Source organism: Cinclus cinclus, chromosome 6 (genome assembly GCF_963662255.1).
Source record: "Cinclus cinclus chromosome 6, bCinCin1.1, whole genome shotgun sequence".
Taxonomy (NCBI): domain Eukaryota; kingdom Metazoa; phylum Chordata; class Aves; order Passeriformes; family Cinclidae; genus Cinclus; species Cinclus cinclus.
The window spans coordinates 15,329,271-15,347,580 of NC_085051.1; the positions used below are offsets into that span (position 1 = coordinate 15,329,271).

The 18,310-nt window shown below is 50.3% G+C and overlaps 2 protein-coding genes across 2 annotated transcripts in view; one reads left to right on the forward strand and one right to left on the reverse strand.

The window, feature by feature from the left end:
* The first annotated feature begins 219 nt into the window (after positions 1-219).
* PHLDA2 (pleckstrin homology like domain family A member 2) lies at positions 220-618 on the forward strand. Its single transcript, XM_062495711.1, has one exon. The coding sequence runs from the start codon at positions 220-222 to the stop codon at positions 616-618; it is 399 nt and encodes a 132-aa protein (XP_062351695.1).
* Positions 619-3,454: 2,836 nt separating this feature from the next.
* The window catches only part of SLC22A18 (solute carrier family 22 member 18), a 58,322-nt gene continuing 43,466 nt past the window's right edge, over positions 3,455-18,310 (reverse strand). Inside the window, exons 8-10 of the mRNA XM_062494414.1 lie at positions 12,511-12,612; positions 8,644-8,764; positions 3,455-3,642 (exon numbers count right to left, since the gene is read on the reverse strand). Coding sequence (XP_062350398.1) covers positions 3,455-3,642; positions 8,644-8,764; positions 12,511-12,612 — 411 coding nt within the window. The remainder of the gene's footprint in view (positions 3,643-8,643; positions 8,765-12,510; positions 12,613-18,310) is intronic.

An 18,310-nucleotide genomic window follows, 5' to 3' on the forward strand; every position in this document is an offset into this window, starting at 1 on the left:
GCGCAGCCCCGCGGGCACGGGCGGGGAGCGGAGCGCGGCCGGCGGGGCGGGCGGGAGGCGGGGCGGGAGGGGGCGGCGGGCCGGGCTCCCCGGGGGAGGCACCGGAAGGCGCCCGGCGCTGATTCATTGCAATAAATTGTTCTCGTCGCGGAGGGGATCGGTTATCGTCGCCCGAGCAGCAGTCGGAGCGAGAGCCGGAGCCACCGCCGGGCAGCGAGGATGAAGATGCAAGCCGAGGTGATCCGCGAGGGCGAGCTGGAGAAGCGGAGCGACAGCCTTTTCCAGCTGTGGAAGAAGAAGCTGGTGGTGCTGACCAAGGACAGCCTCAGTCTCTTCCCCGACGGGCACAAGCGGGCCAAGGGCAAGGAGCTGGGCTTCGGCTCCATCCTCAAGGTGGACTGCGTGGAGCGCACGGGCAAGTACATCTACTTCACCATCGTCACCAAAGACCGCAAGGAGATTGACTTTCGGTGTCCGGACCAGAGCTGCTGGAACGCCTCCATCACCATGGCCCTCATCGACTTCCAGAACAAGCGGGCCATCCAGGACTTCAAAAGCCGGCAGGAGATGGAGCAGGCGGCGGGCACCCAGGAGCGGCGGCTGGCCCGGGCGCCCTGAGCCGCCCCCGCCCGCCCGGCCGGCCCGGCCCCAGGTGAGCCCGCCCGCGCCTCGGCGCCGCTGCCGCCGCACTTCGCGGGCTTCTCGCTTCATCTTTTTACATTATTTTACTCCCCGGTGCCCACTTCGGGCAGCCGGGCGGGCGGGGTCTCCCGTCCGGAGGGACCCGCTCGGCACCGCGGGGCTGCCCGGCCACCCCCGACACCGCCCCGCGCTGCCCTGCCCGAGCCATCGCACGGGGCTCTCGGGGAGCGCTGCCCTGCCCGAGCCATCGCACGGGGCTCTCGGGGAGCGCTGCCCTGCCCGAGCCATCGCACGGGGCTCTCGGGGAGCGCTGCCCTGCCCGAGCCATCGCACGGGGCTCTCGGGGAGCGCTGCCCTGCCCGAGCCATCGCACGGGGCTCTCGGGGAGCGCTGCCCTGCCCGAGCCATCGCACGGGGCTCTCGGGGAGCGCTGCCCTGCCCGAGCCATCGCACGGGGCTCTCGGGGAGCGCTGCCCTGCCCGAGCCATCGCACGGGGCTCTCGGGGAGCGCTGCCCTGCCCGAGCCATCGCACGGGGCTCTCGGGGAGCGCTGCCCTGCCCGAGCCATCGCACGGGGCTCTCGGGGAGCGCTGCCCTGCCCGATGCACCGCGGGGCATTTCTGCTGGGAGCCGGGCTTTGCCGTGTACTGAGAGGACGACACGTGGGGGTGGCTGGGAATAAGAAATAGCACTTGGCAGTGCTTTCCTCACAGAATCTGGTAAAGAAAAAAAATCCGTGAAAATAAATGCTCAATGCTTACTCCCCCTTTAAAGCCCCCCATTTTTTTCTTCCTGTGCCTTGCTCTGCTGCTTGTTTAACTAACCCACTTCTTCTTGCTACCTTTTAGAGCATACCACTGGATGATAAACCAGATCGAGTGTCTTGGACTGAAATGGGACAGGGTACCAATGAAGGAAAGCAAAGAAGAGAGCTGGAAGCAGCTTGGTTTTCTCCAAGCCTGTTGAGGCTGCTGAGCAAAGAGCCCTGAGCTTTGCCTGAGATGCATAAAGAAAAACCAAAGACTTTCATACAGGACTTCTAGCAAGGCATCCACGTGTTTTGAGTGGCACAGCTTTGTGAACTATTATCTTCTATTTATGAGATACAAGGAAGATTCAATACTGACTGGTGGTGTTAAACACAGTTTAAATTATTTCTAGTATCTATATTTGTATTTATTTTGTTGAATGTCTTTCAGCAGTTACTGGTCTTAATATTGCTTTTGCATTAACGTGTCCATTCCAAATAAATTACTTGAAATGTTCACTTTTTATTACTGTACTCTGGGCTGCAGTAACTTTCGTTGAGGCATATCTGTGGATATGGCAGTGGTGAAGTGGCATAAAAAGATGGGGTAAGGCTTAGCTTTTTAGTGCCCTGGACTGGGCAGTGGGAGGTGGACAAAGCCCAGATAACCTGTTTGTGTTTGACCTTGTCTCCTGACCAGGGAGGGAAAATGTGTTGAGGTTCAGTTCTGGTCAGTGGTGGAGATACAAAAGCCTACCATAGCTTGCAGAAGTGCTCCTCTAGAAGCTCCTTCCCATAAAATCGAGTAATGGCAGCTGCAAAAGGCGCAGGAGCTCTCTGCCATGGGAAAATGCTGCTCTTCATGAGTGTCCTGCGTCCTCCCCCAGCCCCCATAGCTTAGTGCTGTGCTAAGGCACAAAACTGGATTCTTGGTTTCGGAATAAGAGTGCCAACGCTCCACGGATTCCTCAGCTTTGTAACAAAGCAAGCTGAACTTGTTCTCCTCTCTTCAGCTCTGCAGTCTCTAGACAGAATTAAATTTCTCCAGAATAACTGAAGAATGGAGGCAGGCTCTTTTCCTATAGCACCTGGACCAAGAGGCTTGGAGAAAAAAATCAGATTATTTTTTTGGATAAAAGTGCTGAAATTTTCTTTTGTGAGGCTCAGTTCTCACTGACTAACCTGGGCTTCCTCGGGAGCAATTCTGCAGCACACGACTCAACTCTGGCAGTCAGGACTGTGAGTGTAGAGGGCAAAGTGCTTGCTCCAAACTCGGTCATTTCCAGCAGGTAATCTCCCCAATATCAGCCCAATTCTTGCAGGAGACTTTGTACTAGAGGAAGTTGCAAAGTATGTAATTACATAAGCCTGTAGTAGTAAGAGCAAGAGAGACTCAGTACAGGGAGGGGAAAAAACCTGAAAGGAGGGTTGGCCCAGTTTCTGGAAGCGGCGGGGAGGCTCTGGCACTGCAGCCTGGTATGGCGGGGCTTTGCATCCTCCTTGCTGGCAGCTTGTGCACAGGCAGGGTTGCACATGACTGAGCTGTGGATGTAGCAAACCTCTGGCCACAGCATTTGAAAGCCTTTTGCCTCAGTATCCCCTCCTACCTGAGAATGCTGGAGATGCATTTAGTGCAGAAAAATAATGCTTAAAAGCAGATGTGTTTTACCCCCCATTTTCTCTTGGTACCATTTCAGGGTGCTGAAATAAAAGGTCAAACCAGAGCAAAGGCACTGGTTCCTAATCCCTTCGGTTTCAGTGAATCCAAGCTGGAATGCTGCCTGACAACAGCTGAGGGTTGGGGGCTCTTGCCTGCCACAACAGTCGCTGCTGTGGGGGGAGAATGGGAGGAACTCGATAGCTCCAGGGGTCCCGTGGCCCCTAGTTGCTCCAGCGCAGCTCCAAGACCTTTGCAAACTGATCTGTCCCTCAGTCTAGATGAAAATGTTGACAAAATGGAAGGATTGCTTAAAACGTTTTATTCTAGGTTTATGGAATCAAAAATAAAACTCAAGAATTTATTTCTGTGGAAAAAATAAGGGGGTTTGCTTTCTTGCAACTGTATTACTGGCTTTTCATTTCTCCCAGTGGGATTTTACTCCTCAAGAGGTAAACAAACAAACCTAAATTGACCATTAGCTGTAAATAGCCGAAGGAAGAGACTCCAAATTGTTTATATAAAACTCCACCAATGGTTGGACCCACCGTCCGGGTCAAGGGCTGCACTGAGGCACAAATCCCAAGCATGGCACCTAGGAGAGATGGCAGAGACACACAGGGTGAGAGCACGTCCTGGCATGGAAAAGCAGAGAAGAGCACACAAGATTCCCTTCATCCCTGATGCTGCTCCCCTGCAGTAGCAAATTAGAAAATCACTTCAAATAATTTCTTGCATTAATTTATAGCGGTCCAATTAAGGTTTGTTCTGGTTAGGGACTCCTGCAGGCATGGGGATCAGTTTCCACCAGAGCCAGCTCAGCTCTTCCCTGAGCGGTCTGGGCAATCACAGCACTGCCCAAAAGGCAAAGTGGGTGCCCACCACTGCTGCCACAAGGGTCCAGGGAAGCCTTTGGCACCAGAAGATGCTGCTGAATATCACACCTGGCAGGGCTGGTAACTATGCATGGGACTAGGGATGGAGAGGTAATTTCTAGGGTCATGTTTGAGCCTTCCTAGCAAATCACACAGATTCTTCCAATCTCCTCATTACCAGAGTGGGCCCTGCTCCACCCAAGCTATTACTGCCATTTATTTTCTAGTCTGAAACAGAGAAACAGCTCTCCAGCAGGAGTGAGAGGGTTAGGTCTAACTAGGTCTTTAAGAATAAATAAATAAAACCACAGATAAAGACAGTACCCCCTTGAGACACTCCCCCAACCCCCTCTGGGAGAAGAGCGGATATTTCCATTTGGATGGATATGTGAGCCCTTTGCCTGGCTGGGCCGGTTCCCCCTCCAGCAGCTCTCCCATTTGCATCCCTAACAGGAACCCAGTGGATGGGGAAGCACCTCCAGTTTGGCAAAGGCCAGGTTTTTTTCCACGTGCGGACGGATGCCCAGGACATCCCCTGGGACACAAGGCTGTCCCACACACAGCCAGAATGCTCTTTTGTCCTGCAGTCTTTGTTCAGGACAGCTGTCCTGTTCAGAGGAGCAGAAAATACCCAGCCAGCTAGCAAATCACTAGCCCCTCACACAGAGGAACAGCAAGCTGGCAGCATATTCAATAAACTCGTGCCCAGCTCTGAAACGATGTCTGCAATTCGTTTTTTTACTAGCAGTTTGATTATTTGGGCTGCTGGCATCAGTTTTCCACTAAGACACATGCTGAGGCGTTGTCTCCACACACCTGGGAAGGATGAGGAGAATACTGTCCTGTACACAAGAAGAAGTGGAGTTAGTGTGATATTCAACGTGGGCAGCCACGGGGAAATGATCCCCAGCTCCCAGAGAGAACAGGCAGCCAGGTGTTCGTGTAATGCCGGGCAGAGACTGCCGGGCTTTTATCAGCGTGCTTAAAATACTTGTGCAATGAGCCCAAGCCAAGGGTGTAACCACGTGGAGAGGGAAATCTCCCGGGAAGCGCTGCCGAGTGCTCCTCCCACGCATGGGAACACAAAGGCGATGGGTGGGACCTTGCCTTGACCCTTTGCCAATGGGAACCATCCCACAACCACCTAACTCTCTGGGCAGGTTTTGCAATTATTTTTTCCCCTCTAGGTATTTGAATTAAACTAATTACTACGTGCAATTGCCAAACTGGCTCTTATGATTGAGGAGGCACTTTTTTCCCCTTTCCTTCTTTTCTTTGTTTTTTTTTTTTTTTCTGGAGCAGAGATCCATCGTCTTAAAAGGCCGGGCTCTCCCTCTGCAGTTCTCCAACATGCTGCTGAGAAAGATAATTTCTGTTTAATGGGCTTAAATTAGATCCCTCATGTCAGACGCCCTCAGGCTTTGGAGCATTGTAAATCTCGGCTCTGCAGCGTGGCCGTAGCTCTGTGGCAAAGCTGCACATGTGATAGATCTCATTTAAAGCAAAACCTCTAACTGGGCCGAGTCACCGTGTCAGCAGAAAATTTCCTGCATTGCTTCGTGCAGCTCTGCCAATGCACACGCTCACCTTCTTTGTCTTTGCTATCCCACCTTCTGCACCTTCCCTGCTCTTTTTCTCTCCCTCTCCAGCTTTTTTCTGTTCCTTGTCCCCATAGCTGGCATGACCTGTGCCGGCTGGGAGCCCATCCTCCCCTCCCATCCAGATCGCCTCTGCTCCCGCAGGTTTCAGGGCTGGGTGCTGGCGGCTCTCCAAACCAGGCGACTCCTTTCCAGCTCACATCCTGTTGCCTCCTCAGATGATGGTGCTGGCCCAGATCAGCTACACGCCCATGGGGCAATCGGGTTTAACCATTCGGTCACTGTCGCCAGCGGCCGCCTTTGAACCCGCAGAGCTCAAGCAAAGCTGGGGGGTTCAATGCCCTGAGCCCTGCCTGGCTGCAAAGTCTCCTCCTCGGGTTCTGACGCACAAATAAAATCAGGACTCACGGGCCCGTTACGCACAGAAGCTCTGCTGGGCTTCCTGCCTCCCTCCCTCGGGAATGGGGGGGATCTGTGCAGGAACAAGACCTCCATTCTTGGGGAAGGAGCAGGGTTGACAAGGAGTGCTTGTGCGAATGCAAGTCCCCCTGGGCTCTGGGCTGCCCTCCCACCAGCTCACGAGTCCAGCTGAGCAGCACGTGCGCGTGGGGCTGAATTTTCTCTTCCTGCCTTTGAAGATGAAGAGAAGGAAAAAAAAAATCAAAGGGAAACTAATTAAATAATTTCTGTTACCTTTGCTTCTGCGCAAAGCCCGAGCTTTGAGAACAAGCAAAGAACAAGCGCCAAACCCATCAGCCTTTGGAAGGAAGTGACCTTGGACTGGATCTAAAGCAGGCTGATGGGTGCAAGGGATGGTGCCGTGCCAGCTCCCACTGCTCCCTTTCTGAGATGCCTATTTAAAATGCAAGGACGGGTGACTCAGTGTCTAGCAAGGGCGGACAGGCCACACTCCTGCAACGCCCCATCCATCCCAGCCCGTGCTGAGATGGACACCTGAGCCCAGCCCAAACTCCTTCAGAAAGCCTTTTCCTGACCCAAAGAAAAACCTCCATGGGGTCTACAGGCCGGAAGCTGACCAAAAACATCAGGAAAAGACAGAAGCAAGGCTCAAAAGTGATTCTTCCAAAGGCAAATTCTCAACGTGTGATTTCTTTGCATTGGCTAAAAGTTGTTGCAAGTGAGTGCTGAGGTTTTCAACACAGTGACAGCAAAGCTCTTCCATAAAACCAGATTTCCACGCTCTCAGTGAGGGATTCCAACGTGCCATCAAAAACCTCTGTCTGCAGAGCCAGTCTTGGGCATGCAGAGGAAGGAGCAGCCTTTAGGCTGCTGTATGGGTGGAGCAGCCTTTGCGGGGTGCCACCCACGGCCAGGGATGGATGGCAGGCATTTTAATGGCTGCATTTCTCTGTGAGACACCCACGCTGTCACTGCTGCAGCTGCTGTGGAAAGGCAGCCTGCTGGCTCTGCTGTGTCAGGCATTCCTGCCTTCACCCCTGCCCCTCTGGGTACATCGAAAACAAGCACAAGTCCAATAGTACCTCTTCCCCCAGAAATACTGCAAGGAAAAAACACAGTTTGAAAGGTGAAGGCCAGGGAGAAGTGGCAGAGACAAGGTTTGCCCCCAGTACCACAATGTTCTGTGCCAGAGCATCTCTCTGTAGTATGCCCAGTTTTGAGCCAGCTGTAACTCTGTATTTGTAGTAGCACTTGGCACAATATCAGCTCAGGATGGACAGGCAGGTGAAAGCCCACAGTAGCCCATGGCATCCCCTGATGACCTGTAACCTTCTCCTGAGCATCTGCACAGTTCTGCAGACTGCCTCTGTCCTTCCCTGCAATCCCTCCCCACCATGGGGAGAGCATCCATCCTGGTGAGGCACGGGCTGGCCTAACAACATATGCAAGCAAGGAGCAGGGTGAGGCAACTAAACGCATTTTCCTCTCTGACCAAAGCTTGCCTCCGGGCTCCAAAAGCTAAGCACTGCTCTGGTTTTCCTCACAAAACCCCTTTCAGAAGAGCCTGGATGAATTCCAGCTTGGTAGTATGTCCCAAAGCCACTTGGTGCCCTTCCCCCCGGCTGTCTCTCACATGAACATTGCTCCAAGTCATGAAGCAGCAAATTTTCTTCCTGGCTGAGCAGAGGGGCTGGGACTCTTCCCAGGGAGGTGAAGACTGGGGATAAATGGTCCTCACAGGTAGAAATAACCCACTTGAAAATCACAGGCTCCCAGCATTTGTAGGAGATGTAGTGGGTCAGCTCTACAAATAAACTACCAAAGTGATTTTCAGAAAAGCTATTCACCCAAGAAGCATCTCAAAAGTGCTTTATAAACTTCACACATGGGCTGTGCAAACTACAGCTCCCATTCTTTGTAGGGTCTGCACAGAGGTATCTGCTCAGACAGCAGCTAGGGAAGATGAAGGGTGCAGACTAGCATTCCAGAAAGCCTCAGCTAAAGCACAGACACTCTTGGGTACCTGCTCTGGGAGCAAACCTTGGTAGGGCTTGAGCAAAAGACATCAAAATGGGTTAAACCAGCTCCATCTCCACACAAACTCAGCCAGGCTCCCATGACAATTATGTAGGCATACTTCCTTCATCAACAGAAGTAAAGCCCCAGGTATAAAGATTTAAGTGTCTACCACTGCTGTCTTGCACAGAGAAATGCAGGAACTCTGACTGAAACAATGCCAAAACAGAGAGGGGGCAATTATTGCATCAGGCAAAGAATGTTTGCAAAGAGTAATCCAGAATGCCCTCCTGAGACACCCTAAGTTAAAAGGTGTGAACAAGCAGCCCTCATTGACTCTACCACAGTGGAAGAGAAGTTTTCTTTGGGGTTTTTTTAACATACCTGGTCTTTCCATGGAAAAGAGAGTTTAGAAAGCCTTCCCTTTCTGTGCCCACCACTATGGATGTCAGCGGGCAGCACAGCTTGTGGGATGCTTGCTCAAGGTTGTGCAAGTCCATCCAAGTATCAGCCCCACTAGTCCTGTTCATCTGCTTTGCCAACAGCCATCGTGTGCCCAGCCAGATCTGGGTGTTCACCCAGTGCTCCTGATGCCCCAGTGCTCCAGAGCTGTGCTGGGAGCTGGGAAGTGCCCGATGGACTCAAAACTGAGGAAATACCAGTGCAACCTTTCTTGATGAGTCTTACCAGTGTCGGAGGAGGGCACAGCCTTGGTGAGGATGCTGTCGGTGATGGTGGCCAGCATGCTGAAGGCAAACACCAGTGGCACTGCAATGATGCAGTAGTGCCACACGGTCCTCATCAGGGCCTAAGGGACAGGACACAGCAGACCACAGATCATTAGAGAGCACAAACGGTGACTCTGTGGCAAGAAACAACCTGGAAGAAAATAAGCAGTCAAACTCATGACTTAGGGAAATGGTGGGAGCCACAAATGATCTGTGGTGGTGTGGCTTTGGCCGTTGTGGGGTCTTTCATAGCCTGCCATTTGTCTGCAGTGAATTATTCCAAGCATGCAGAGCAAACGATACCCTACAATCTGGCAGCACGTTTCCCCGGCACTGCTGTGGGTATTTTTAGCATCTGGGAATTAGTGACGTCCCTGCACCCTTCCCCCTGTCTTCTGTCCAACTCCCGAGGAAATGTTGAGCAGCAGATGGATGTGGTGTACTTCAGGAAGCTTCCATTACTTATACAAAACAGCCTAGAGAAGGGTTTTTGGTTCATTATCATAAATAATTAAAACTAAACCGAGCCTGTCAAAATAAATGAGCACAGTACATTATGTAACACTGTACCTTTGGGATTTCTAATCCTGTTCTGCTGCTTCCCTGCTAATAAATTCACCAAATTCAGTAATCTGGAATAGGTCTTCTGGCCATGAGTGCACATTAGCTAGCATAATTAGGAAGAGTAATGATTTTGTTATTGCACGTATTCTTAGCGGAGACATCCCTCCAGCTGTTTAATGCTGAAACAAAAGCAGTGAGGCTCCCTAAGCTTTAGGGCTGGAGCAGCTCCCAGCTCATTCACAAGCCCTGCTGGTCAAATGAATGGATTTCTCTGGGGCATGGAAAGGAAATTCCCCCTTTACTGCAAGCCTCCTGCCCTAACCCATGTCTCTAGGTGTATTATTGTGGCTAGAAAATATTTCTGTCACTGGTTTAGCCAGAAGTTTCATTCTCTGGAGTTCTCTGTCCTAAGATCTAGTCCCTGCCTCTGAGCTACAGAAGATGGAGGAGCCCAGAGACATTACTCACTAATGACTTGGAAATGTTGAGGTTTATTCCTAGTTCCCCTCCAGAGTCACAAACAGCCAGGTTTTTCTCCTCAAAAGGGCTCTTTGCCTACGTTTTGGTTAAGATCTAGGTACTTCTGATTAAGGAACCAGAGAACAAAGACAGAGGAACAAGTATTTAGTACATAAACAAAAGGATGAAGAGCAATTCCTTGCTAGGGCAAATGTCATTGCAGGACAACATTGAGGAGCTCATAGAATAAATCAGTTTTAATCCCTCCTGCTTTGTACAGAGTCCCTCATGGGCTGGAGCAAGTGAGCAGAAAAGAGCAGAAGTCTATCTGTGTCTCCTGTAAAACAAGGGGAAATGGCTCCTCACTTCCCTGGGGTAAGGAATAACTGAGCCAGGCAGAATCCAGTCCTTGCTGCTCCTCAGCTGCTGGGTGGTGAGTAGTTTTTTTGAGAAGAGCATATTTGAAAGTATTTTTTTAGGTGAGAGACAGAATCAGAAGTCTCAGCAGACAACTCAAAAAATAAATGCCTGGGAAATGCCGACAGTGAGGCAGGATGAGGTACAGCCGTGCCTTCAAAGGGAAAAAACTTCCCCATCGCATCTGCCAAGCCCTCCTACAGCCCTGCCCACGCTCTCCCAGCTCACATCTGCAGATCAGACTCTGGTTCTTCCCTCCTCTCTTTATCCAGGTGTTATTGCTGAGCTCCCAGCCCACCCCTTCCCTTCTCCAGCTGCCTGTTGCTGGGATCATCCTGCAGCCTCTTCCCAGCTGCAGTGCTGTCTGTCTGCTGCTGCTTGTGCCAGCCTTCCAAAAAACGCTTCAGCCCACCTCCCCTCCCTGTGATATCAGGATGGGTTCTGGAGTGTTTTTTATTAACAGCTAGCCTTTCTCCTCACTTCCATCCTTTGGGGAGGAGAACTGCTGCATTTAGAGACCACATGCTGCAAAGGCACAGCAGATGGGACGCTCCTCCATCATCAGCTGTGAAGGATTGAAAGCTTCACCCAATAACTTCTGCATTTGGGGCTTGCTGCAGTGACAGCACTCATCCCGAATGAGACAGAAAGCCACCCCAGAAGCGGATGTTTTCTTGGCAGCCACTTGGACAGAGCGCTTTTTTTAACAAGGCATCTGGCCAAAGAGGATCACAGCTGCATTTGCCTATGAATAGTTCTTATGGGAAGTCACTGCTGACCCTGGTCCCCAGGCCCATGCTGTCAGGATGTCCACAGCCCTCCGGGCTTGGCATAATTACTAACTCTAAAACGATTTCTCTTCCTCGCTTCTGCTTCTCCTCCCTGTGCAGCCAAAGTGAGCCTTCCTGTACTGGGACATCTGTGCTGCCCTGTGTGCCCCTCCACTGCCATCAAGGCTTGCTCTCCTACCTCCACCTACCAGCCTTCCCTGTGAGACCTCAGTGCACAAAAGCCATAAGCCAGTGCACATAATTCCTGTTGTTGCTCTGCCTGATTCCCATGGGACTGGGCTTTGGCACAGCACAGTCCCAGCAGCACTCGCCCTGCACCTGGCTGGGGGTGCTCATCCCTCCAGATGGACTCCATCCACCTGGGTCCCACCTAATTGCTCCCACCCATGACTGAAAAACAGTGGGGAGACCTTCAAAGTCCTTCCCAGGCCATGCTCAGGAGCATCAAGCTCTGTGCAGTTGTCCCATGTTAAGGGGGCATATTGATTTCAGCCAGAAGTCCATGACACCAATTGGAAAAGACCCTTCCCAGGCATTCTACACCTGAAAGAATCCCTGGGAGCCTCAAAAACCCCAGGGAGAGGGACCACTCTCCACCTGCAGAGCCAACCCTTGGTCTGCACCCATCTTCCCTTCGCAGTCTCATCTCAGACACGATTTAGCCTCAGATTAGCTAAGGTGTGTAGGTGCCTCATCTCATCCATGCAGCTGGGAACCACAAACCTCAACACCCTCCAGGACTTGGCCCTGACCTCCCCACGGCTGCAGTACGGTTGTGGGAATGGCACTCCTGCTACCTGCAGCAGTGGGAGCACCAGAGTCCTGGCAGCAAGGCTCAAGGCCAAATCCTGTAGGGAATGTTGAAAGGCTGATGCAGCTCCACTGTCCTTTGGGTCCACTGCAATGACAGGGACTGTGAGCACCTTTCCTCCATCCCCATGGCCTGGGCAGAGCTATCAGTGCCCTGAACGTGGCTTATCTGGGCAAACACAGTTCTCAGCAGAGCTACCTACATCCACTCAGTTTCCCAACTGCTGTTTGAGATTGGCATCAACCGTTGCCCATGCGGACACAACCAGCAACAGCTAACATCACTTATCCCAAAATGGGAAAAAAAAAATCACTGCCTTGCTACCTCCTTCCCCAGATACTCTCATGTTGGGGGATTAGACAAAAGTAAAGCCACAAAAGGAGTGTGCAAAACCTCTGCTGTCTCACTGCTATGTACAACTGCAATGATTTTTCCTCACCGTAATCTTCATTTACTTTCTGGGTAGTCCAGGAAATGCAGTCGCTGACAAGACCAGGCCAGGATTTCTGTGCAAATCTGGTGACTCAGGAGGGACTTAGCGAGTTTCTGTGCAAGATTAATATATTTTTTAATCCCCATAACTATTACTCACATGGCTCTTTATCATGGTTTGGCGCAATGCTGACGTTGAGTGCGGCTCTGTTTGCGCAGAGGCCCAGGAGAGCTGGTTTTCCCTGCCCTGAAGACCACCCAAGAGAGCCAGAGGTGCCATTTCCAGGGGCAGAGCTCGCAGCCAGGTCTCACAGACCTTGTGTCACTGCTTGTGACATTATTAAAGCCTTACCATGCCTAGGCCCACGCCGGCGAAGACAAAAACGCTGAGTCTGAGCAGGGTCATCTCTGTGCAGTGACTAGCGAGCTTCCCAACCACCAAACCCTGGACAACCTGGCAAAGAAACACATAAGCACCATTAAGCTGACATAATATAATAATTTAAACAAACTCAGAATGGAATTGCTACTTTCTTCAAGCAAACAGGTTCTTCCATCAGGGTTTCTTCGACAAAAAAGGACCTCACTGCCACAGTAAATGACTGGAAGGCAGGATCCATTATTTCAAGTGTTCTGCCTTCTAGGGAGAGATCCACCCCATCACTGGAAGCTTTACTTAGGGTGCATGCCTGAGTTTACCATCACTGCCTACTCAGCAGCAGTGACTGAAACTTTCTAAAAACATTTGCAGATACAGCTTGTGATGTGTTTGTGAAATGCAGTTAATACTACGGTCTTCATTCTTCTCAAAGAAAAACTGTTCATTTGTAAGCAAAAGAGGAAAATGTCTGTACCTTCTCTTGCCATGATTTTAAACTATAAATATACAAATTGGGTGGTTCATAATTTTTAGGCGGGAAACAAGTATGACGGAGATGTTAATATCCAGTTCCAGCAGAACACACAGATGTAAAGGATGGGAAACTGGTTCTACAGATTTTAAACAAAAACTGGGGGGGGGAGGGAGAAGGAAGGGAGAGCTAAATATTAAAATTAATCCCAGAAATTGAGTTTTCCAGCACTTTGCAGAGCAAGGATTCCCTCTTTTATTTATCAGTTCAGCATCTCCCATACTTCAGGTGAACCTGGCCCAAGTGGACATGAGAGGAGAGAGGCTGGAAGAGATCATGGTTAAAAGGTCTGACTGACTGCAATACAGGTAAGAGACAGATAGAAACCTACAGAGTTTTCCCTGCCTTGAAAGGGTTTGTTTGATACAAATGAAAACCCCTCTGACTTGAAAGAAGAGCTCAAGTTCAAAATGCTTTGTTTGGTGTCTTTGGTGGGCTTTGTTTATGTGGCAGTCCATCCTGAAGAAAACTCCAGTGGTCTGCTTGTACCAGGAATGACACTACACTAGACTCAACCCCTTGTTGTATTAGTCCTGCAGCAGAAACCCCAAAGTCAGCTGAAAAGAAATGAGTGCAAAACAAATGAGAAAGTAAGTAAGTTATTAAACGGAAAGGACATGTTAATCTATAATAACCAATCAAAAATTAAAAAAAAGCAAATAGTAATAGAGTGAAAATGAAATTGACATAAAGAACAATAGATACAAAATTAATATATTTCCGACAGCATACAACTGAATGGAAAACCATCAAAATTCAACCCTTCACTTGGCTTTAGAGCACAAAGGATTTTTGATATGGGCATATCACACCAAGAAGACATTCTGACTCCTGCCTCTCCTTTTTTTTGTTATTGTCCCTGCCTTTGGCTAGGCTTGAGAGCATGGCTCACGTGTGCCCAGCTGCCGTGTGACACTGGCACAGGCTCTGCCTGTCCTTCCCCAGTCATGTCACCTGTCAAGTGGCCTCTGGGACACTGCTGTGGCACGAGGCTTGGACAATTCCTAGGGTGACCTGAGTCATCCTGACCAAAAGCCCTGCCATGAGAGGAGGCTGATACCAGCCCCAGCACCTCCTCCTCCAGGGGTGGGCAGGGAAGCCACTGAGTGACGCTCCATTAAGCTGAGTGTTCCAAAAAGGGAGAATCATCATTAACTTATTGCAACTTCCCAGTCCCTCCTGCAGCTGGGGCTGTGCTGAGTCACATGGAATGGGGGCTGAGCTTTGTCACAGGGCATGGATCGACTCAAGGGTGGCATCACCTGAACCCCAGTTTGGCTCTGCTGAGCCATTGGAGGAAAGGAAACATTTCCCAATTTGCCCAGACTTGAATGGCATATTTTATTGGGTTACACTGTGCAGGCACAGCCCAGTCCCTGCCCTTCCTTGAGTCATTAGGGTATATCATCAGCAACGTCCCTGGTGTGATGGCCATGGGAGTGACGCTCCCAAAATCGTGTCCATCACTGCACATGAGCCCCTACGTGAAGGCAACAGGCACCACTGCAGCAGAGGCAGGCTCTGAGCAGGCAGGACCTGGAGATGTGCAGAGTGAGCTGTCCTCAGAGTCAGCAGAGCAGCGGGATGGTCCCTGTGCCAATGCTGGCATTCCCCATGGGCTTTCCCACCACTTGGGCTGTGGCAATGAAAGCGCAAGGTAAAACATCACTGCTGAATCAACCAGCTTGGCAAGGGGACTATTTCCAAGGGCAAGAATGAGCCCAAGTCACCTCCTTTCCCCTTGGGGCTGGGCAGCAATCCTGAGGTTGTACAGTCCCCCCATGGGCTATCTGGGCTGCCTGCCTTCCTCCCCAGCATGGGCACTGCTGATCCAGCCATTAGTCCCAGAAAGGCAAGGCCCAGCATCCTGATTTTGGACACAGAGCCTTGATTTAGGCACTAGATAATATTGCCAGCCACCAGTAACTCTGTGCTCACTTTCCAGTCTGAATTCAGACTTGAAAACCCATTACTGCCAGTCTGCAATTTCCCTTGAGCTCAGAGCCCCTGGGCTGGCATGAGCAGCAGCCAACCTGCACAGGCACACCTGGGAAGGTAAAAGATGGTTCGTGTGCACTCTCCCATCTAAGATTTTTGACATGGTTTACCAGAAGGAGATAGCAGGGACATTCCAGGTGACTTGGCCATCACCACTCCCATGGACAAGCTCTGGTAGCTGATAAATGGAATTTATCCTTATTTTTATTCTTACTGGTGTGTTCTGGGCTTTTTCCTTGCACAGAAACTCCCCTAGAGATTGACTTCGATGGGTCTTACCCTCCTGCATTTCATTTTGCCTGGATGCTGCTTGCCTTTGTAACCTGACCTCCTTTGAAGTCGAGGAAAAGCCAGTGTACCTGGCTGGAATGCCTTCTGCCATCAATAAACAAAAGAGAGAGGAAATTGTTTGCAAGTGAAATAACAGGCACTGCCTGTGGCTGTGTACATATGTCACAGGAAAAAACCAACTCATCTTTTTTTCCTCCCCCCCTCCTTCTTTAAAGGCAAATAAGTCTCCCAATAAATGCATAACAACAGCCAAATCTCTACTCGTCACTTTCTGGATTCACCAAGCTGGGGATTTGTCCAGCAAATCACATGGAAAAATACTCTCTTGCATCTATCACTGCATTTGGTTTCTGGGAAAACAGCTGCTCCAATGGCCAAATACCCATTTGACTGTTAACCTCTAAAAAATTTCAGGAACCCCTTGCAGGATGGAAAAGACTGTTTCTATTTGAAAGTCCAAGGTGCCAGTTTTTGGAAGACTTTTGAAGTACCAGCCTTGCTGCATGGAGCCACTGCTGAGCTGACTGGCACGTGCAAGAAGCTGACCTCACCTGTGGAGCTTAGAGGAGTTCTGCAGATGCTCAGCTGGTCCTCTGTGCTCAGAGGACATGACACTGCTGCTAAAGATTCTTCCATCAGCACTGACTGAAAGCTTGGCAGAGCCCAGCAACAAAATAAGTTCCCTTTCACCCGACAGCTCAGAAATGAAAAGCTGTGAGAAGGTTGGAAAGGCAGACACAGCGGGCCAGATAAGCTGGTACAGCCTTGTAGAGAAGATGCAGGGCCCCATCCCTAGCACAGATAGCATGATTCACATCAGAAGCAGCCTCCCACGCCCTGGACCCGTATCTTGCCTTTGAAATTGTGCCTAGTTGGCAGTTCCCAGGCAGAGCCTGCTGGGGCAATCACGGGGGTCAGCACAGACCACGGGGCTTTTCTGCACAGGCTGAATGTGCTGCAAAGCCCATTATGGGGGAGAAAGGAGCTGTTCCACTGACACAGCAATGCCTGAAATCACTCCAGTAGTTCAGGTCCTGTGGAGGAGCAGGAGGGCGGTGGGACTGGAAGGAGGGATGATGGTGAGGACCAAACTGCTGAAGGCAGCACTTTGTCAGATGGGGAAGAGGATGGTGTGTTTTGCAAACTCCAGCCTAATCGCTTTCTTTCCCCCTCCAACCCACCCCCCTCCACAGATATAAATCCTTCAAAGCGAGGAAACTGGAGAACTTTCTGTTTGTTGTTGCAAGGTCCTTTCACTAAGTGGGTTTTCCCCCTAGGCATACCTGGCTGTAATTAAATCCCCGGCTCTTTAATCATCTCTTTTGCTGTGCAGGGGAAAAAAAACAAAAACGAGAGGGACAGACTGGTGATAAGATGATATGCAATGTAAATCTCTCCTCCAGGAATCTCTCTCATCTTTTCAGGATCACTCCGTACCAACTTGTCCCTCCAGAAGCTGCACAGCTAGAGGTGGAGTTTGTATAACAATACAAATTTAAATGCAGTAAATAGAACAGATGTCTTATGATTTCTTGATCCTCAGGGTTATAAATATCTACCCTTTTGTCCCACACAGAGTTTTGTTTGGTGTATTTTTTTTGTGAGAAAAAGTTCTTAAAGGAAAGTTTCCCCCACCCCCTCCTGTGATTTGAAATCTAAGCATCAGATGTGACTTGAGATATCAACCAGGGACTCCAGGTATTTCCCTTGCCTAATCCTCCAGCAGCATTTTCCAAGCCATATACTACACCTGGAAGGTCTCCATGCTATCACACTTGCAAACTCCAAAGAAAAAAAAAAAACAAAAAAGGAGTCTAGGCTCATTTCTGCCCATTACTCAAAATTAAATTATTTCAAATCATTATGAAATTAATTATTCTCTGGAGGGAGATGGAATGGCATTTCACACTGCCAGGCATTCACTATAAGGGAAATTTCATTTGCGTGGCTTCTCAGACGAGAGGACTTTGGAAGCCCAGCCCTGGAGGACAGAGGGATTGTGTCCCTGACGGGCTCTCATAACTCTTGCCTGGAGACCTAGCAGGGATCAGATAAAGATGCTTCAAGCACATCATGAGCAAGGGAATCTCAGCAGGTGCAGAGGCAGCTCTCCTGCTGTCTGCCTTCCTCTCCTCATTTCGTTTCCTCCCCCATGACTTCTCTTCACCCGGCACAATCCCAGGCACATTTTCAGGGTGCTTCAAGAATCCCTGCAGAGACATGGATTGCTTGAATTACCCCCATGTGCTATTTTCCTTTCCCCAGCAGTCCGTTCCAGCCTTGGTCATATTCCATTTTCTAAGCTACAACTCTGTTTCCTCATCAGACAGTTCTTTGTCTCAATGCTGTCTCACTGCCTTCCCACAGCCCCTCTTCTGACCTTTCATGGCTGTGTCCTGACCCAGGCACAAGCCCCCTTCCCACCCTCACTGCACTTCAACCTGCCCCACACTTTCCTGTATCCCCTGCTGTTAGATGATGCTCACCACAGGATGAGGTGAGGCTGAGGAGCTCTGGATGGGATCCCTCAGGTGATGCCTGAATTAGTGGTCAGCTTCCATCTGCAAAGAGGGGAACACCTCACCTCCTGCAGGGTCTGTGTTTCTGTGCTGATCCCCCATGCAAAGAGCTGTTTGAGATAGAAATGACAAAGAACCTGAGTTGCCTACTTATAATTAGGTGGGCTGACTCAAAGCATCTCCAAATCTCCTCTCTAGGTACTCTGCAGCTGTCTTGAATGAGAGGAATGAGGAGAAACAGATTCTTACAGTGCATTGGCCACTTCTTACCACAGTAGGTCAAATGAGGTTGGGAAGCTGAAAAACTAGATTAAGCAATTGGAGCATAATATCCTTGGGGTGGGAGAGGAAGGCAGGAAGACACCATCACTATTTGAGTCATCCTGGGATTGCTGATTAGGCTGGGAAAGGGAGCTGCAACATTGTCTTCTGT